Genomic DNA, 22,869 nt, shown 5'->3' on the forward strand with positions numbered 1-22,869 from the left:
CAATGAAAGTTTACCATCACCAACGTAAAATATATTTTACATGTAATATATTGATTCGAACGTTGTAAAATATATTTTACACTTAATATATTGATTCAAACACTGTTTCTAGTTTATAGTTGAAGGATGTGCACATAGTCCAAACTAGGGACGGACATAGGAAGGGTCGGATCCGGTTTTTAGTCAACTCGATTTGACTCAAAAGTATATACCTTCACCCAAAACTTGATTCAACTCGATTTTAGAGGCGACTTCATTTGACCCGAATTCGAACTTATTTTTTGAATTAAAATTCGGTCATATCTGAAATAAATATATTTATAAAAATATTACTTTTTGTTCAATAAAAATAGAGATTTAATTGAAAAAAATAATGTATAAAAGACTATTGTTGTAATTATCCCTAAATATACAAGGTAAATTTGCCTAATTTTTTGGGTGGGTCGGTGGAGTATTTTTTCACTCTAAACATATTTTCTAAAAAACTCGACCTGACCCAACCTCAATTTTTTTAATGAATTCGACTCGATTAAGTCAGGTCGAATTGAAATCCGTAGGATTCAGAGTATTGTGCACATCCCTGGTCCAAAAATAATGAATGATCACCCACCAAAGTTATTGCTTTCTTATATGTAATCACAATTAATCAGTCCGGCAAAAAGCTCCCCTTGCGTGTTGTTACATTGACATGGATTAATCAAATCCTGGTCCTCGACAACATGATTAAGATTTAGACATCAATCTTTAATTAATGAAACATCACCTGAAATTGCCCTAATCTTGGATGCTGTTACTGGTTCCTATGTCTATCACTCACATCTTTTTCTTCTAAAATTAATGGAAGCTGTTTAAGTTAATGAAACAGATAGATTTGTTTTCATTTAATTCTTCATTATCCAATCCAAATCTCAACATCATTTGGTTAGACGTCTCTCATTCACGTCCTTTTGTTTATGCTTTAATTCAGTTGCATGAATATGTACGTTTAATTGATCGTCACCGTACGCATGCTTATGTTTTATAATTTAGACATTTTGCATGAATTAGGGTACGTCATTTTAGTTATTTAGGGTTCAATATTTCAAAAGACTTGATATTACCAATTGAAGTTATTAGTAGGGTTTCAAATCGTGGTTGCGTCGTGGTCGTGTTTTTTATCATTTCAGGTTTACCGTGATTATGGCCGTTGCGGGCGCTATTGTGGGTGTAGCGGGTAACTCGAACGGCGGCAAAATCACAATTTCGCAAATGATATCACGTTTTCGGACCGTGATTTGAAACTCTGGTTATTAGTATATTAGTCATATGATAAGTGATACGTATATAATTTTAGGGATGAACTTTTAATATTCTTTCACTTTTGGATTTGATTTTGAGTTTTAAAATCCATGAATATTCGTACGATAGAAAAAGCTATTTTAATCTTATATGAATGTAGTTGATGAGTAAGATTATTATTAAATATTTATTATATGATAATAAATTTTGAGTTAATAAAATTGTACATTTATCAGGAAACATATGTTATCTAAATAAAAGATTGTTGGTATAAAACCCGTAATTGTGAGCATATATATATAATGTATAATGCTATCGTATAATATGATACAAAATTAAGTGATTGATTATGTTACACATGGCATAGATATTAAAGTATCATAAAAATAAAGTGTACATATTGTAAATTATATTTATAATTTGACGAGGAGAAGAATTACAAATACTTAAAAACTTATTCAATAATCAATTATATAAAGAAATGAATTGTATAATTTATAAATAGAAATCGGTATTTTAATTTCCCATATCGATCCACACAGAAATTAATTCTGAAGATGATCAAATTGTTGCTTAAAAAAATAAAAAAAATGTAGTAATTATACCCCAAAATATAATTGAAATTATATAAATACAAGACAAAGAATCCATACATGACTCAATTATTTCTCATTCTCACCCACATTATATAAGAAAATACATGTTTATATTGCGTAAAATATATAAGTTTTGAACTATATTTTTAGGATAAATGAACGAAAATAGATGGTTGAGATTAATTATCGGTAAGAAATGATAAAATACACACACAAAAGTAACGAAATAATTTCAACCGTCTATTTTCACTCATCTATTTTCACTGATCTAAGGTGTAAAACTAAAAGTTTTACAACCTAAATACCCAGATTACTGCAACAAGTTACCCTCGCCTTCTTGCACATCAAAAGAAGAAGAGTTCCTGTGAAGCAGCTCCTCTATCATTTGCAGTGCAATTCTCTCTTCTTCATCCATGTCGGTTGTCAGTTCAGCAGCTTCAGCACCGTTTAACACCGGGGAATCGGAAGCCGATGCATCGGCCGGCACGGCATTTCCTTTTCCAAGCTCAACGGTCATCACCCAATCGGAATCCGAGCTCCGGCCGGCCCTTTTTTGCCACACTCCGATATGAGAATTCTCGTTGTCGAGCCTCAGACAAGTCATCGAAGGAGAAGGAGCCTTGCTGCATTTTCTGAGCTTGGAATAAAGCAGCTCGGATAACTCGGCGCCGGCGGGCGGCGTTGGATGGATGTTTTCAGCGGCTTTTCCGTCGGCTCCTCCGCCAGGTGGTACCGGGAAGTTTGTCTTTGCATTCCTTCCGCTCATTAAAATGGCTGCTTGATCGTATGCTCGAGCTGCTTCTTCGGCTGTTTCGAATGTTCCCAGCCACACCCTTCTCTTTCTGTGTCACCATGAATCATAAACCTTCGCCAAATATACCCAAAAAAAAAAACAGAAAAATCCTGTTGGTTAAACGATACTTACAGTAATGGATGACGAATTTCAGATACCCAGGAGCCCCAGTTACGCTGCCTGACGCCTCGAAACTTCTTGGTTTGCACCATGATTATGAAAAGAACGAAGGGTAGGGAAAAACCAGCTCAAGGAGGAAGAAGAAGAAGAAGAAGAAGAAGAAATGGAGTTTTTGATGAATGAAAGTACATAAGAGAGCTAAGAGATGGATGATCATATATGAAGAAAGATTTAATCCGAAAAGATGAGTTGTCGGCAATAGTAAAAAATGTTCATACTATCCGTCGTCCCCATACAAACGAACAAGAAAACCTACCAAATAAATGGCATGGGTCGAAACAAGGTATAATATCAAAATTAGCCTTCAAAATTTATTCGAATGATTATTTTAATTTATCCCGAGTATTTTAATTATTAATATCTTAATTTTTTATTAGAATGATCTATATTAGACGAAAATTATTAAATGGGTAATGGTCATTTTATGTTATTGACATGATATGTCAATTATGATGTCATCACTTTAGGTAACATGACACATCATTACCTTAGGTGATATAATGTAAACAGAGAGTCGGACCACAAAATACAACTAAAACATTTTTGGGATCGAATTTTATTGTATCATAGTCAATATGTTAATAGACAACTATTAAGTATTTAATGAAAATAATAATAATTTAAAACATATAAATAATCAAATGACCATTTTGTAACTTTAAAATAGTCGGATAATTTAATAAAACAATGTACTATAATTAAAAAATCATTTTATAAATTTTATTATTTGAGGGACTCAATAAAATAAGAATAGCATTTGTGTACTTTCCATATGATTGAAAACAATGTGAAAAAAGGGGTTACACGGGTGACTACTCAACTATAATAAAAAATCATTTTGATAATTTGATCAAATATACCATCCAACTATTTCAATGTTTCAATCAAGAGCATGGTCGTTAACTTTTAACAGGTGAAGTGAAAGTTAAAAAACTTGGTATATTACATATTTGGTCCTCAATATTTATACATTATATCTATTTAGTCATAATTTAATTTGATTAAAATAAAATTTAATCTCCAACTAGATGGTGACACATGTTACTATCTAATTGAAGGATATTTTCATATTTATTTATTTCAATTTATTAAGTGAGAAAACGAAGAGTGAAACAAAAAGTGGGAATGAACATGCATGAACCATCGCGCCGTACACATCATTTGGTTTCAAAGCATAGCATATTTTATATATCTTAATCTACTTAATGATAGCAAAAAAAGAAAAGAAAAATAAATAAATAAATGAAAATGAAAGAAATGATTTTTAATTTTATGTATTAATTATAATTTAATAGTTATGTATCATATTAGGAATTATTTCTTTCGTTAACTGTAATTTAATATTATATATAATTATTAATTATAATTAATAAAAAATTCTATTAAAAAATTAAATATATATATAAAAGCGTTGTATACTATAATTATATTTCTTTCATTAACAAAAATGAAAAATATGTAACTTTTTTTTATAAATTATAGTTATTAAATAAAAAAATTATTTATTTCATTAACAAAAGTAATAATACATAAAAATGTTATAAATTATAGTTAATAAAAAATTAATAATTAGATTTTCCATTAACAAAATTCTAAAATATACAAAAATGTTATAAATTATATTCAAACATATGATTAGATTTAGAGGTTGTTTGTTTACTGCTGAATGTTGAACGGTTCAGCATTCAACGTGTTTGATTCTCACCTCTGAATGAAGACTATGCTGAATGAAACAACAAAACACTGCTAAATAATTCAGCATTAAAGTACATTCTGAATCATTAAGCACCCGGTATTTTACCATAATACCTATTTTTTCACATGTTGTCTTATTAAACAATCATATCTTATAATATAATAAATCATTATGAATGTAAAAATGAAAATATTCATAATTCATATTGTACATTCAAAACCATTATCAAATAGATTGTCACATTCAGAGCCAATTCATACAGAGCCTTTGAATCATTCAGACCATTGAATCATTCAATGCTTAATCATTTTATTTTATCAAACAACCCCTTAGTGATTAAAGTGATTTCATTTCATCCTTGCTATCATTAAGTGGAATAAGTTATACTAAATATGTTGTGATTTGGAACCAAATGAAGTTGTCAGCGCAGTGGTTCAAGCATGCGCTTACTAATCACTATAACAACGGTTCGATTTCCATTAAGAACTTTATTTCCTCCAACCATTTATTACAGTAAATATAAATTTTTTTAAATAAATAAATAAATATAAAAGTATCTTCCAATCATGTATATCACGATTTAATTGGAGATTAAATTTATTTTAATTGAATTAAATTATGATTAAAATGATAGAATGTATAAATATTAAGGATCAAATATACAATTATACCAAATTTTTTAACTGACATGTCACATCATCCGTTAAAAGTTAACTGTCAGTGACTTGATTGAACCATTTAAATAATTGGATAATCTGTTTGATCAAATTAAAACATCAATAATAAAAATAATTTTTAACTATAATTGAGTGTTCATCAGTATAATTTAAAAAAAAAGATATTGATGGGACAAGTTTTTGTTCATCAATTTAAAGTACCAGTGATTATTTATGAGTAATTAATGGAAATAATGTGGAAAAAAAATGACAGAACAACTTCCCCTTGATCAATTAAACTACTAGTGTGATTATTTACAGTAACTCCGCAAAATTAATGCAGATTATTAATGAGTATGGGAAGGTTATTATGCAGAGTAAATGGGGCTTGTCTGCCCTTTTTTTAGGGAAGCTTATGAACTTCACATGGAGAACTATTGATGTAGGCCATGAGCTGATAAAAGCATGCAATTAACGAACAAAAATCTAAAATAAAACAACATGGTTGATTCAAGTGATAAGCAGTTTAATATTGCTTAAGCAAGATTTTGAATTCGAGTCATTGTGTATACAGAAAATCCATGTTGGGAGACTCAACGACTAAAATCAAGTGTGTAATGCAGAATTGAGTCAATCCGAATTAATCAATACAAAGCCTTATAACCCCACTTGTTAGTTAACTAATGATTTCCATCTATAAAGGGATCTTTTTATTCTAAAATAAAATATTGAGGACGAAAATGCTTTAGAAAAAAGAATAAGAGCCAAAGTGACTACTTGGTCAAAAGTTAGGGGTAGGGACGGATGCATGATTTTATATTAGGGGACGAACTAAAATTCTAAGGGCAAAAATTGATTTTCAATAGAAATTACATAGAAAAAAATCTAAAATATATGAAATTTTTTATATTTTTAGTGGAGACGACTACCTCACCCCTGTCCATCTCTGGTTAGGGGTATTTCATCATAAAATAAAATGTTGAGATAAAAATACTTTAAAAAAAGGGGTAAACTATTCAGTTGACCACTTAACTACTTAGTCATTTTACTTTTGCCATCGATCTTTCAATTTTGTCAATCACACCACATAACTATTTAATTATTTCAATCAAGCCAATAGATGTTAACGTTGACAAAAATGATGATGTGGCAATTAAAAGCCACTACTCAGTTGACCATTTAACTATTTAATTGTTTCAATCAAGCCACATAACTATATTTATGCCAATTCCTTTTAATTGTCGCGTCATCATTTTCGTCAACTGTTAATGGCTAATGGCTTGATTGAAAAAATTAAATAGTTATGTGGTGTGATTGCCAAAATTAAAAGATCGATGACAAAAGTAAAAGGGCTAAATAGTTAAGTGGTCAACTAAGTAGTTTACCATTAAACAATGAACTAAAATAAATATTTTAATAAATATTACGAGCTAATTTTGACATCATGGCAATCCAATCGTAAAATAATGTGTAACACCCTAATTCGATCAAACCCGAAAGCCGATGGACTATGATGTCACACGGAGCTACCTAAGTGACCAACAATTTTTTTAAATCGTTTCATCAAAAACATAACAATATATCATTCCAAATATCACGTGCCGACAAATAATAATAGTAGTTTAAATACGAGGGAGCTCCCAAAATAAGTCTCCAAAATACAAATACAAATAAGAGTTTATGACTCAAATAAAAATAAGGGTCTATGATAGTACATGCCCACTAAAATACTCGAGACGTACTCTGAAACAATCAGGCCTGAAAAGATCTGAATCGACGACGTACTCCTCGATCGACACTTAAGGACCTGCACACGGAAACACATTTCATACACTGAGCTCACAAGCTTAGTGCCACATAAATAACTAGGCTATACTACATGCATCCAACATATAAGCATGATACATTATGGTCATGAACGAATGTAAACACTTAAGCAATCAAGTAAGTATCGTGGTGTAGTTCGGGGTCACTTAGCTTCACGAAACTCATACCTTTTTTTTACTTACTACAACACCTAAGGAAGACCTGGGTCACATAGCATCAATGTCTACCTAATAATTGGGCTAAGTCTGGGTCACGAAGCATCGACACTTTACCCGACTAGTATACTCCTTTAAATAGTCGGGACGTGTCTATGTCACATAGCATCAGTACAACATCCAACTAGCAATTAGAGTGCTTAAGCACTTATTTGGAATTATCCAGATAATCCTTACACATTCATACTAACGTCATTAAGTAACTCGGGTGTCCTCATCGTTTTCCCGAGCATCAAACAAAGGCATAAGTCTTAGGGAATCTTACCTCAATAAAATCTTATGTTATTACACATTTTATTACAATTTTCTTTTGAAATCTCATGAAAAGCTAACACTTAGTTTTCCTTAGGTCTCTCGAGTCAATTTCCATAATTTTAGTCCCATTTTACCCAAATATGACTGTTGGTACCGATACTGGTCATTCAGTATCGATACCTATGACCAGATCACGATACTGTATGCAAGTCTCAAAATCGAAAATGGCTATTGGAATCTAGGTCTCGATACCGAGCTAGTCGGTCTTGAGATCGTGGCCCTAGTATCGATACCCTAGGCTTGGTATCAATACTACTGCCTAGAAAACCATGAATATGCCTAGAAATTTAAGAACAATCCCGAGACTCTTCTTCCAATCTTGAGACTGAACCTGCAGAACACTCTATTTTAGCACGAAAAAACCTAACTTTCTATCCCAAAACACTTAGAAGGGTCCTCAAATGATGTTTAATGCTTATTCAAACTAAAAGGGGCAAAACCCATTTCCATGCTTGGAATCCCCACCTAAGTGCACACAAGGATCCTTACACACAACATGCATCAAAGCTTCACATTTGAATTACAAACAGTAGAGGAAGGTTAGAAATATGTTACCTCACTCCTAAGAGTTGTAAAAGCAACCTCAAAATCACCCAAGCACTTCATTCTCCTTGTCTTTGCCCTTGGAGCTTTCACCTTGTTCTCTCACTAGAACACATCAAAGAAGTGAGTTATAAACTCATTTAAGGATCTAAGAAGGTTGGAAATAGGGTCTTTAAGCTTCCAAAATGGTATCCGCACCTGCTTCACCCATTTGTCATCCCTATTTTATAGGTTTAGGGATACTTTTATTTATGCAATAAACTTAAATTAATAATTTAATTAGCATCATTTAATTGTATTAATTTTTTCTTTAATCAATATTGATGTAATAATTATTTGTACTAACGTGACGATTCATGATGATGATGCAACAATCCACATGTGAATATTAATATACCATAGGGGTTTAATTGATTTTAGGATAAAATAAACTTATGACCACTTAACTATGGACAATTCTAATTTTAACCTTTGATATTTTAATTTTATCAATCAGATCCCTTAACTGTTTAATTTGTTATCAACCTAACCATCAATCGTTAAAACTTAATAGAGTTAAATAGACATGATTTGTTCACATAATGTAAAACTCATTATTATTTTTTATACCTTTTTAAAATCATTGGAGGAGTGAAAATAATAGTTGAGATTATTAGTGAAATATATGAGGTAGGATCTGTTACAATGTAAAACTTTTAAGTTTTATATCTTTTTAAAATCGTTGGATGAGTAAAAATATACGAATGATATTAACCGTAAAAAAATGTGAAAATATTCACAGAAAAAATAAAAAATAATCTAAACCGTTTATTTTCACTTATCCAATGATTCTAAAAAAAACGTAAAACTAAAAGAGATACGGTCAGATGCGAAACACAAGTTGGACTAATGGGGGCTATGCCCCCCGAATTTTAAAAATTATGATTTAGACCTTTAATTTAAAAAACAATTGGCCCCCAAATTTTTTGGAAATTCATAATAAACTTTAAAATTTTTGAATGTTCTTAATTAAACTTCATATATTTTTTAAAAATTCTCGTTAAGCCTCTCAATTTTTAAAAAAAAATTAGTTAGACCCTAATTTTTTTTTGAAAATATAAACTAAACCTTCAAAATTTTTGAAAAAATTAATTCGAATCTCTTAATTTTTTAATTTTTTAAATTATTCCTCAAATTATATAACTAACTCCCACCACTGTTTACTATACGTGTAAGTGGATACCTCACAACCAAACTTTTATTAAAATCTATTGCACGGATTGGTCAATGCGATGGCTATCTCAATACTACGCATTCCAAGCCATAAAACGCAATTGCTGTTGTCGTGGCTGAATAAGAATCACTTAGACGCACATTCATCTAAGTGGGGATTAATGAATATAGTGTTTGATAAACTGTTCGTAAAATATATGTATAGTGTTTGTTTATCAAGTTAAACAAACGAGTATGAATAAATTTTCTATGTCCATTTAATAAATTAACGAACGAATATAGGTGTGTTCGATTCATTTATGTTCATGAACAAACTCATTTATAGGCTATTTTATCTGTCCATTTATAAGCTAATTTATAGTCTGTTTGTTTCATTGAAAATGTAAAATGCTTTCCGTAAAATGAATTACATTTTCTGGAAAACATTTTACTAGGTTTGATGTTTGAAAGATGTTGTGTAAACTATTTTTTCACTAGTTGATGAATTTAAAAAAATATTTATTATAAATATTAAATACAATAAATAATATTACTTATCATAAAAATTTAATATTAGAATAATTTATTTATTTATTATTAAAATATTATTTCTATAATTCTATTAATAAAAATATTAAGATTAATACATTCTATTGAAATAAAAATATTATAAAATATATTAATTATTTATTAAAGTAATAGTATTATATTATATTTTAAAAAGTATTAATTAATATATTTTAAATATCTTTATTAAAAATTATTGGATTATTAAATTATTCTTAAATACATAAATAATATTATTCATTATTAATACTTTAATAATATTATTTTTATGAAATTAATAAATAATATTAATTTTATTAATAATTTATTATATATTATTAAAATAAAAATAATATCTTATTATATATAATTGTGTATATGATTATTAATATATTCAGAAAATAACTTAATGAAAATCAGACCATAAGTCATTTTTCAAAAGATGCAAAGGAAATTCTGTTGACCAGAAAAATATTTTACGTTGACCAACCAGTTTTCTTCCAATCATATACTGAAAAATGAGGAAAAGGTTTTTCGGAAAAGATTTTACGTTAAACAAATAGACATTTACTCGGTTCTCATTTTATTTTTATTTTTCCTTTTTATATTTTAAATATCTATGAAGGTTTAACTTAAACATTAGGTAAATTTTGGAATTCAATATGTGAAGCTTAAAGAACCTAAGAACTAGTGGTGTAATTGCACCGTTCTTTGACTTGCAAATACTAAACGATGTTAAATGAACATATTCGTGAATGTTTACGAATATTGCACGAATAATTTTATAAATATTAGACGAATGAATATGAACATCATTAAAAATAAATATACTTAAAAAATCACACGACCGTAAAGATAATTTTAATATTTCAAACCCGATTTATTTATATCCCTACTAATTACACAGCAGTGATGGCGAAGAAAACAATGGAGCCCATTACAGCTAGACGGTGAAATGCCGAAGAATAGAAGCGAAGATACCGACTTCCATAGGCCAAGGAACCCAAAGTCGACCCCACTTAAATAAATTTAGGTGTATATCGTTAAAAAAAACTCGATAAGTAACATGTGCCACATTTATATTCATTTGATTTTTATAAAATGAAATATTATTTAAAAATATATTTATTTTTTTTAAATTTGAATGTGACACATGTCACTTAATGATTTTTTTTAACGGTAGACATCTAAAAATATAAAAAAAATAAACATTAATCACATACTTTTAACAAAAATTTATTTAAACATCAAAAAGTCAATTTTGAGTATAGTTTATATATTTGATTTTATATTAAGCTATAAATTTATAACTTATCAACCACCGTGGTCCTTTTTTTCCTTTTATGGGATTGATGACTTGTGGTTTTATCCTAAGGGTGCGTTTGGTTCACAGAATGTAAGATTACCAGTGGGAATGTAAGATTACCAGAGAATAGAATTACTGGGAATGTTGTATTTTGTGTTTGGTTGGCTTAGCAGGAATGTAAGATTATCGTGTTTGGTTAAAAGAATAAAAGATTATTGGAATGTATATTTGACCAAATTGTCCTTATTATATATTTATTTTTTAACAAGTTGGAAAATATTTATATATTTTCTTTAAAAAAATTAAATTCATAAAAATTATATACTTTTTTTTTACAAAATTGAAAATATAAAAAGGTTTAATGAAAGGGTAAAATTTTATTTTAACCCATGAACTTCATATAAAATTTAAATTATAGAATTTTTTTGTAAATCTAAAATAGTTTAAGGATAAATTTGTAATTTAACATTCGTAGAATTTTTATTATTCAATGACAGAAGAATGATATTTTTGAAGAAAAAAAATTTAAAGCATTTTAGTCCAAAACGCCGGTAATCCAACAATACCTAAGGAAAGGGAGGTAATGACATTCCCGGTAATATACCCTAAAAAATCCACTATTGGTAATCTTAAATTACCGGGAATGGGATTCCCGGGCTAACCAAACGGGAAAATGTGGATTTCACTCCCATAGAAATCCCATATTCCCCCATCCAAACGCCCCCTAAATATTATGTAGGATTTTATGTTAAGAGACTAATTTATAAAATTGACTAATTTATAAAATTTTAGAATGTGAGAATAAATTATCAATAAAAATATAAAAAAATATTTAAAATATATGAAAGTTTAAAATTTTCAAAAAGGACGGTTACTCCCACCTGTCACATCTCTGCATAAGTCAATTTATATGAATAAAATTAATCAAAACAAAATGAATATGAAATCACAAAATAAAAAAATTAATTAAAAATAAAAAAATTAATGTAGTTTAATTAATTAATTTATTTTCATATATATGAGTATTTTTTATTAATCTGAAATGATTACAAAGTAATATATGTTCAAAAGACTCTTAATTATTTGACAATGAATATTCAAATATTATTGCAAACATTGTGTTCGAACTCGTGACATCTAAAGATAACAACTATCTTTTTTACCAATTAAAATCGCTTAATTCGTAGAGAAAAATCTAATAAGGATAATAAAGAGTTAAAAAAACGTGAATTTTTTTATCAAAAAAATTTATACACTTCAAAAATTACGTGTATTACAAAAAAACCTTCTTGCATTCCTACAAAATTTCTCTCTCAAACAAAGGCCCAATAAGAATTACATATTTCCCATAATTCTCTCTCTCTAGTAATTTTAATAATTAAGACATTTTATATTTATAAAATCAAATACTTAATCATAAAGAAATCTTATCCCATAAGAAGGCTTAATACAAAAATAAATACCCACACGTAAATGAAAATCGTTAGTTAGCATATGATCAGTGCTCTAAAATAGAGATTTTTTGTCCTAGAATGAAACATTAAGAGTTGTAATGTTGGAAAAAAATGTATCAAAGTGATTAATTAGTTAAACGAGCCTTTTACCTAAAACGAAACGTTGAGATTGATCTGTGTTCGAAGAAGGGAAGAAAAGAGAGAAGAAGAAAGTGCAGTTTGCTGAAGATTTGACGGATACGAGAAGCGATGGAGAAGAGTTGAGATTACAGGTGAAGAATCCTGCTGGAATATTCGGCCATGATTCGTCTTCAACTGAGGCTTTGAGCAAAGGGGGTGGTAAAAACGGAGGAGAAATGCCTGCAAACAGAGTTGCTCTCTACAATGCAATTCTAAGGGATTGTGGTGTTCAACGATTGCCTTACTCTTACTCACAAAATTAATGCACAATCCTTTGTTGTTATTTCTTGAGGACCGGATTCGAGCACTATAAAAGTTAGGATATGAACGTTCAATATCAAAAGATTGAGTTTATCTTTAAACATATATTATCTTGTACTTAACACATATTAATAAAAAAATTGATTGAGAGTATGTTAAGGATGTTTGAACATTTATTATCAAATGAGTTAAGAGTACTTAGGGGGAGTTTGGTTAGAGGAATATGAGATTCCCATGGGAATGGAATCCACATTCCCCCATTTGGTTAGCCGGAAATCTTATTCCCTGTAATGTAAGATTATCAATAGTGAATTTATTGGGTATATTACTGGGAATGTCATTACCTTCCTTTCCTTAGGTATTGTTGGATTACCGGCGTTTTGGACTAAAATGCCCTTAATTTTTTTTCTTCCAAAAATATCATTCTTCTGTTATTGAATAATAAAAATTCTACGAAGGTTAAATTACAAATTTATCCTTAAACTATTTTAGATTTACAAAAAAAAATTATAATTAAAATTTTATATGAAGTTCAGGGGTTAAAATAAAATTTTACCATTTCATTAAACATTTTTATATTTTCAATTTTGTAAAAAAAATTATATAAATTTTATGAATTTAAATTTTTTAAAGAAAATATATAAATATTTTTCTACTTGTTAAAAAAAACAAATATATAATAAGGACAATTTGGTCAAATATACATTCCTTTAACCAAACACGGTAATCTTATATTCTTGCTAAACCAACCAAACACAAAATACAACATTCCCAGTAATCATATTCCCTGGTAATTTTACATTCCCACCAGTAATCTTACATTCCCACTGGTAATCTTACATTCCGTGAACCAAACACACCCTCAAGGGTATTTCAATAGATATTGCCTTATAGTTACCCCAAATTAATAAAAAAAATGAGTTGAGAGTATGTTAAGGGTGTTTGAACAATTATTATCTTGTAAACAATGGCGGATCTAGAAACTAAAAAAATGAGTCCAAAATTGTATACTTTATTCTAAAAATTTTGGGTATGAATTTTTTTTCCTATTCTCGTTAACAAATTAAACTAAATTTAATATTTTACTCAAGACAATGGGTGTGAATTACATTCTGATCACTTACATTATCGTTTTATTATATAAATGAAAGTTTCGGGATTCGTTGTTTTCAAATATTTATACGTACCTTATTGGTGTGAATTACAGCAGCAAAGGAGCATTCCAATAATTCAGGCAATACTTGAAGTCCAACTGCATCTATTACTCTTACAGTTTCTAGCAACAACTCGTTTTATTATAGCAACTTATAGTACTGATTCAACATGAGTAACTTTCATCCGAAAAGAGGAATGCATCATCGGCAAAACCTGGAAACCGATTTGCGGGGCGGTGGGTTGGAAAAGCTTAGCTGAAGAGGAATCGCTTGCTTCGGCGTGTTTGTGAGTCGGATTTTGCATCACGTCCACTTGAAAAGGATCAGCAGGTCATTGTCCTAACAAAACTGGGATTTTTAGTAAGACTCTGTTGGTTTCCAGATGATACTTTCTAGCTTAGCACAGAAATTCTTGTAGAACTGCCGAAAGGAAACATTAGTATATCAGTAATTGATTGGTGACAGACATTAGTTGACGATTTACTCGGATATCAAACAAGATACAAGAACAAGCTAGCATCATCACAAACTCTAAGAGAAATTTATGAGCAGTTAATTGCTTGATTAATAAGCATTCATATTCAAGTCAAAAAGAGGTTTTGCAAAGCTAGATCAAGGTTGTTATTGGTCAACAGCCTATAGTGTAGGCAGCTAAGAAGAGAGAGTAAACCCTAAACCAGAAGGGGTGAACTGCCAACGGTCGACATAACCCATTTGTCCCCATCAACAGTTAGAAAACTTTTAATCGTTTACAACAAAGAACATGCAAAATACATAGCCATTTACTAGAACATAATGAAAATTCAATCCCTCTAGCAAGCCAAAAATGGTTGAATTGTAGCTTTTGGGACCAATTTGAGAGGATAGACTACAATAGACAGAAGACTTGATACTTATTAGAATAACAGAAAATTCCTCAATCCACTCTAGTTTAATCTAATTTACATTGCATGTAACCTGTAACCTATAAAAGGCTATCATAGGACGTCTTAAATACTGAGCAAGGCACACAACCAACCTTGTGATATTCAAGAGTATCTCCAGCAGCTTTTCGAACATCTACCATGAACAGTGATGGTGCAACTTCAAAAACCTAAATAAGATGTATAAACTAACTTGAAATTAACCTGCCAATGCAAAAACACATTTCTTACCGAATGTGATAAAAGTTCTAGGAGTCTACCTCTAGGACAACTGCAAATTGCCCAACCTTATTTGCAGATCTTCCCTCAAGTCTTGTCTGTAGTTAGAAGGAAAGAAAAAATATATTATATAAAATATAGTACACTTGTACACTGATGTTCTTTTGCATTATGAAACATGAAGCTCAATAAAAAAATGGGGTGACCCCACTCATTTTGCTAAGAACAGAAAGTTCAAGTAACCCAGGCAGTGTTGTTTCCTCATTTAATCTTTTCTATTAATATTGTTATTACGAAAAGGGAACGAGTACATAATGTCTGGCTGCAAATATTCAATTGTGGTATTAGACTAACCAAATTATTTCCGAAGGTTCCTTTGAGAAGTATTCAAATTTAGAATTAGCTAGGTGCCTATCACAAAGGAGCCATGTCACTGCTTCTCTATCAGAATGTTAGCATGCCTAGGTTGTTTTTTTTTTCTTCAAAAAAATGATAACACGTGAAAAAACACACACACAATTGGAGTAAAAAGATAAAATTGCTTCATTTTGTGGAAAAGTCTCTCTAAAGCACACCAGTAATGAACACCCAACTGCATTTTGTAATGGAGATACATAATACCTTGTAATTACGTGTATGAACCTTCAGTCCCATTGATTCAGCAAGAGCTTCAACACTTGAGATTATAACTCTAGCTGGTTTGCGTGATACAAAACGAGTTTGCCGTTTTACATAATCCTACCAAAGAAAAGCAATGTCTATAGCTTGTACGATATAGCTTAAACAGTATATATATATCTCCTTCTCCAAAAGATATTATCAGCAAACAGCATAGACAGGCATTGATATCATAAAAAAGGAGAAGTGATGATCACCCCGCCCACCCTTTCTCATTTACTGAATGCCATGCAAGTTGATAGCAACTCAATATGCTTTTTCATATTTAAAGCAAGCATGACAAGCAACAGAAGTATAAGCTATAACCGACCAAGAACCATGACAATGTGAGAGAAATAGAATTGACCATTCTTTGAGGTGAAGATGAATAACACAATAAAATATTGGCAACTCTAACTTCTAAAACACGGAAATATGAACAATTTGAACAACGAACAACAAATCAACAAGGACTAAGATTCCATAAAGTAGCAGAAAATACTGACATGTATTGTCGTACCTGTTGCCTGTCGAACAATGCTGACAGATTCAAGCCTTGGGATAGTGTAATCATCTCAAATGCATTCATTATCAGGGGACCTCCCTCGTTGACTAAGGGCCGCTCGGATACATATTGGTCCTGCAAAGTACCAGTAACTACTCAGCAAAGAGAAATATGACAGAACAAAACAAAATCCAGAGAAACGGTTCTCAAGGCAACCAGGATGCTTTAACATGATCGACTCTAATAACAACCATTAGTGCTGCTGACATGATTTTAAAAAAAATATATATATGTAAGATGGCATCAGAAGATCTCTTAGGGTATGGAGAAGAGATATAATACAAGGAACAAAAGGAATAAATTCCCGACCTCAATGTCATCAAAAACTGCCAAGAAATCATCCAAACTCACTTCTTCGTCTCTAGGTTTCACAGGCACATAATGCTTCATGAACCATGGATCTTTTTTAATTCCCTCAATTTGAATACGCTGCAGTTATTGTGAAATCAGTTAGAGAGTGGTTCAGAAACATCAACCAAGCATCATAGCAGTTACTGTACTAATGGCCACCATCATATTTATAAGAGTTTGGCAAATCACAAACAGCAGTGTTTTGGAAATAAAGAAGATCAAATGTTATGAAATCTTACTCTTCGATTCTCAAGCCTAAACTATTGGCTGCATTTTCTAAAACTTGTCAACTTTTCATTTAAAAAACAAGTTTTATCTATTCATTTGACAATTTGCATGGGCAGTGCTTTGACTGGGGGATCTTGATCTTTGAAACATCCACCAGATCCCAGAGTGGTAGACATCAAAGCTTCTTGAGGTTAGATATTTCACCGAGTAGGATAACAAAAACGATGCATTGAGCAGTTCAAGGGTGTGTAAAAATATAAGGTATTCATGGACATACAGGATAATGCAATAAATATGACATGTTAACGATGGCATTCAAATAAACAAAAATTAGAGCTCACCACTAAGCCAAATATACTTACGGTTTTAGGATTGGGATCAAGGATCTTCTGTATCAATGATTTTGCCCCAGAAGAAAACAAAGGTGGACAAGAAAACTGGGCAACACTAATCTGCACATTGACAAAAGGATTGCTTAGAAGTTTCACAGTTATATTAGCACTCCTACTAAATGCTCAAGGGGTAACATTAAGTTCAATGAAGGTCGTTCATCTTAGAAAGACATATACTAAATGGTAGGATTTTACAAGATTGATATAACCAATTACATATTTGCAATAGCAGCCTCCATTATTCTATATGCAATGATATATGAATTACAGTTTCAGCACAGGATGCAAGTCTGACAAAAAAATTATAAGAACAAAATAAGATACAGCAAAGCACTCATTACAACTCAAAAGAATGGAAGAAAAACAGTTAGAGCATTGCAAGTTTGCAACATAACTCTAGACAAATAGCTTAATAGCAATCTTTCTACAAATGTTGGAAAAATTATTTACTAATGAGAAAGTACATTGCAAATTATTAGTGTATAAATTAACGGTGCAAAAATGATGGAAATAACCTTCTTGTACAAGGTTGGAAGATCTATCTCATCAAATGGGAGATAACCGGCCATTATAACAAAGAGAATGAATCCACATGACCACACATCAGCAGCCGCACCATCATAACCAAGCACCTGATGGGGATTAATTTACCATGAGATTCAAGCACAGTGGCAAAGCATAGTAGACACTAAGGCTAATTTGATGCATAATACTTCAAGTAACTTGAAGGAATGTACCTCCGGTGCAACATAATTTGGGGTTCCACACATTGTGTGGAGAAGTCCGCCTGCCTGCTCATGGACATCAATGCTTAATGAGAGAGAAAAATAATTACATGATAAGACACTTTTCTGTAAAGAACACAGAAACTTGTCAGTATGCTTACTTGCTGAGTTAATCCACTCAGTCCGAAGTCAGAAACCTTCAAATTTCCAGAAGAGTCAAGAAGAAGATTTTCAGGCTATAAATTACAAAGGAAAATAAAAAGTTGGTCAGGATTATCATGAAACACTGATTTTCAAAGATATTGATCTCAAAATATTGCACCTTTAAGTCTCTGTGGTAAACACCCTTACTGTGACAATGTGCAACAGCATCAATAAGCTGTTGAAAGTATTGCCTACATTCATTCTCAGAAAGTCTTACACGGTGAACCTACACACAGAGTAAAGAGGAGATAAATATTTCAAAGGGAGAAACTAACAACAAAGGAAGGAAAAACTCCAAGAAATTAAAAAATATCTGCCATAATTATGAGATAGGAGATGCCTTACAATTTTATCAAAGAGTTCTCCTCCACTGACAAACTCAAGAATAATATATATCTTTTTCCTACTTGCCAATACCTAAATTTTAAAAAAAGGTCAAGGTAAATATCAACAATGTAAGCAAGAACATAAAAGTATGATGTCCATTAATTAATGTATACACATACCTCATGCAACCTAACTATGTTAGGATGTTTAAAAATCTTCATTATGGATATCTCTCTTTTAATCTGAAACCAACCGAGCAAAGCAAATTAAGACCCCAAAAAAGTTTAGCCAATTAAATGGCATAGAGAAAGAGATTCTTCTGGTAGGTAAAATGTTTCTCCAGTTTCACAGTTAATAGAAGCTCTAAATTGTTACGCAGCTAAACATTTAAAGTCATTAGGCCTTAGATTTGAACGACCAGTGAAGCATGAACTCAGACACACAGTCACAGATACGGTCCCAAGTGAGCTACAGCAAGAAGGTTTCTCTAGTCCCAAACAACAGCAACATATGAATGATATTTATTTGAATTCATATTATTTTAAGAGGGAAAGAATAATCTCCACTCTCCAGACACCTTTGGTTACTTAATTTCAGAAAAGTGATATGATCTATCTTTTCCAATAAAAAGGTTCAATGGCCGAGAGAAAAGTTTTTAAGCAAGAGTTTTCTTCTCAAGTAATACCCTCCTACTCCAGAGAATTTCATGTATTCTTTATTGCAGCTTGTCCCATAGCCATAATCTTACCAACTACAATTCAAGCATAAAATATAAAACAGCCCAAATTCCTTTCAAACCAAACAATCAAAAGGCAGAGCCAATTTGGGTCATTAGCAGTGATACAGTTACTTTTGACCAACTTATGAGAAGAATTATTATTTTCTAATAGTTCTTTAAATTAAACAGTAGCAGTTCCATAAAAAACTGAATATGAATCAAACAAGGTAAAGCCAAAGGATTTCGGGTATCTTTTTGAGAAAATCAACTAAATACCTGATCAACCATTCCGTGCTTAAGAATGGTGGTTTTGGCCAAAACTTTCATGGCCACGCTCTCTCCAGTGTCTGTATTCTTTGCAAACTTAACTTTGGCGAATGTTCCTTCGCCAATGGTTCGACCAATCTCATACTTGCCTAGTTTCTTTGTTATTTTCTTCATAATTCTTCAACTTCATGATAAACCTAATAATTTACACCTAAAACACAACAGATCATGAAAATTAAAGAATTCTGCAGTTCATGCTGCTTTGGCTGCTGAGAAATTGGAAAGAAAATTGATTAAAATATTATTCCGGCCAAAATCTTACCTCCAAGAAGGATAGAAAAAACGGTTAACCGAGCTTCGCCGACGGATTGTCCCGATCTGCGGCTCCAAATGGATCCTTGATCAAAGCCAGCCACGACGGAGCTGGAACCTTCGTTTTCTTTTCTCTTTTATAATTTTATACAGGTAAACTACGTCATTAGTCATTAGACTATTGGTACTCTTATCTTTAAGCCTCCTACCAATTATCAAAATTTAGAAAATAGGCACTTAACTTTTCTTTTTGTTCTTTTTTAGTCCAATTCTGTTTTAAGTTTTTAGCAACGGGATAAACGTGGTTGGTTTTTAAATTGGTAAAATAATATATCTAATCCTCAAGTTATTTTTAAATTAGTCAAATAATATATATATTTTTTTAAAATTTATATTAGAATAGCCTCTCAAATTTGGATTTTTGACTTCTCTTTGGCAGGATTTATATCGTTGCGTTATTTTTATTATAAATTTAATTACTGTTAATTATAATTGAGTTTTTTTTATGATTTAATTATTCATTTTAAAGTATTTTTTTGGCTGATTGTGTTCGTTCACGACCGTATCTGAATTTTTCTGTATCGAATATTATTTTTATATTCATATTTTTTAATACTCTAGAGTGATTATAATATAGTATCTGTTTCAGAATGAGAGGGGGAGGGATGGAGCTCCCTTAGGGTTCTGGGGGCCTTAACCCCTGTTAAAATTTATATATTCAATATACTTTTAATTTAATAGTATTTTAATTCATGTAAAAAATATTTAAAAAATATAAAATTTATTAAATATTTAATCAAGTAGGGGTCGAACTAAAGAATAATAAGTCTGTGTTCTCAAATTTTTGGTCTAATTACAATTTAAGTCATTGTAATTTTAAATATTAGAAAAATTAGAAGTTGTCTTTTAGTTTTGAGTTTTTTTTAATTTAGGGTGAATACAAGGTAATATCTGTACAAATACTTTCAACTGTTTGACAATGAACGTTCATACCCCTACATACGTGCTTGAACTCGAGACCTCAAGGGAAACAACAATATCTTAATCACTAAGGTCACTTGGTTCATGCTGAATTCCGAGTTTAAATACCTAATAAGTTTTTATATTTTTCTTAAATAATCTAATATTTCGACTTTTGCCAATATTTAATTTTGGCTTCGTCCCTGGGGAGAGAGGAAGAGAGAGAATGAGGGAGAGTGAGAGAGACAGAGGAGGGAGATGAAGATAGAGAGGGGGAGAGAGAGAGATGGAGGGAGAGGGAGAGAGAGGGGGAGAGAAAGGGAGAGGGGAGAGAGAGAGGGAAGGAGAGAGAGAGAGGGGGAGTGAGAGAGCCTCAGGATTTATATATCGATATTTAATGTTGATGTCAGGCGTAGAACCATAATGACTACTCGTATAGGGACGGAATTAAAAATTTATTAAAGGAGGTCAAATATTTTTAATTTCTCAAAAATATAATTTTTTCAATTGGGGACGATAAAACTTATTTTATTTATTTTCAAGAAATATAATTTTCAGTATTACTTAACATTAAAAAAAATTAATTGGCAAGGATCAAGACTCCTGTTAGTTTCTGCCTAGTTCCACCATGTACTCGTAGGTTGACAGGGCAAATAGACATGACCACATGATAATAGGTTTTGTTTTGACAGATAACGTAGGTCTGCCAGAGTTTATGTCAAATGATTACGATTAATTAGAGGATATTAACCTTTAGAGGTTATGATCATCGAAAAAAATTCTCTAAAGACTTCAATATATAGAAAGATAATAACGAAAATAGAAAAAAAATATGAAGAAAAGTACAACATAATTAATAAGTCAACTTTAAGTAATGCAATTAACAACAATTTTGACTTACACAGAATATATACATTAACATTCCTAGTGGAGTTTATTATTATTTTTTTTACGAAAACATAATTTAGTTTGAATATATTAATAAATAATAACAAAATAAAGAAAATACAAATAAGGAAATGATAAATCCATGTCCTCAAGACACGCATAGGATCTTCTTCAAACCATAGCTTTAAATTCACTGGGAATTTAGGGTTCTTCTTCTTCAATATGAAAACATAATCTTTTGTTCATCATCCATCTTAGTTTGGTTGTTGATTTTCAAGCATGAGGCCAAAGTGGATACGAGGGAAGTGCGCCCACTATAAACATAAAATAATAAAATAAGTCAACGTGTGATCAAACTTGCACGAACCAAGCGACCTCGATGGTAAATGAATTGTTGTTATTTCTTAAGGTCTTACATTCGAGCACCAAGTATGCGGGGTATGAACATTCAATGTCAAATGGATGAGAATCTTTGAACAAAAATTACATTGTGTTTACCCGAGATTAATAAAAAAAATGAACTTACATTCTTAGCAGCAGTGCTGAATACTTCCCTGTGACTGATGTCTGGATTGTTGGCCTTGATCCTTTGGATCTCCTCTCTACATCAGTTTCCATATAAAATTAATCAACGGTAAATATATCACCCAACAAATTAATACAAAAAATAACACCCGTTTGAGATTATTTTTCGAATTGACACCCTTTTGGGATACGTAGGATAAAGGCAACTTTTTTTTTTACAAGAAACGTCTTCCGTTTACGTGGCGACACAGATTGGGCTAAATGAAATAAAAAAACAAAGGGGTAAAAAGTGAAAAAAAATTATATGAATTTTATCCAAAAAGAATAAGCGTGCGCGATACATTTTGAAGACATGTAATTCTATGAGCATGAGTTAGTATTATCTTTAATCACTCAATTAATGCATGGTTAAAAGGT

At 30.9% G+C, this 22,869-nt stretch overlaps 2 protein-coding genes across 3 annotated transcripts; both read right to left on the reverse strand.

The window, feature by feature from the left end:
• Positions 1-2,184: 2,184 nt before the first annotated feature.
• On the reverse strand, positions 2,185-2,930 carry LOC120211808 (ethylene-responsive transcription factor WIN1-like). Its single transcript, XM_039210278.1, has 2 exons — positions 2,800-2,930; positions 2,185-2,716 (listed from the first exon to the last, which is right to left on the reverse strand). Exons 1-2 carry the CDS (start codon positions 2,877-2,879, stop codon positions 2,185-2,187), a joined length of 612 nt encoding a protein of 203 aa, XP_039066209.1. The 5' UTR covers positions 2,880-2,930.
• Positions 2,931-14,225: 11,295 nt separating this feature from the next.
• On the reverse strand, positions 14,226-20,208 carry LOC120211922 (CBL-interacting serine/threonine-protein kinase 24-like). Of its 2 annotated transcripts, none has more exons than XM_039210391.1 (15): positions 20,090-20,208; positions 19,777-19,978; positions 18,962-19,024; positions 18,801-18,872; positions 18,574-18,681; positions 18,413-18,487; positions 18,264-18,317; positions 18,042-18,158; positions 17,497-17,586; positions 16,907-16,984; positions 16,511-16,630; positions 15,955-16,071; positions 15,375-15,431; positions 15,210-15,284; positions 14,226-14,611 (listed from the first exon to the last, which is right to left on the reverse strand). In XM_039210391.1, exons 2-15 carry the CDS (start codon positions 19,939-19,941, stop codon positions 14,549-14,551), a joined length of 1,254 nt encoding a protein of 417 aa, XP_039066322.1. In that variant the 5' UTR covers positions 19,942-19,978; positions 20,090-20,208; the 3' UTR covers positions 14,226-14,548. The 2 variants fall into 2 exon arrangements, with proteins under 2 accessions (XP_039066322.1, XP_039066321.1); XM_039210390.1 differs by having other exon boundaries at positions 14,227-14,611; positions 16,865-16,984.
• Between the last annotated feature and the right edge of the window lie 2,661 nt (positions 20,209-22,869).

Source organism: Hibiscus syriacus, unplaced genomic scaffold (assembly GCF_006381635.1).
Source record: "Hibiscus syriacus cultivar Baekdansim isolate YM2019G1 unplaced genomic scaffold, ASM638163v2 tig00109987_pilon, whole genome shotgun sequence".
Lineage (NCBI taxonomy): Eukaryota > Viridiplantae > Streptophyta > Magnoliopsida > Malvales > Malvaceae > Hibiscus > Hibiscus syriacus.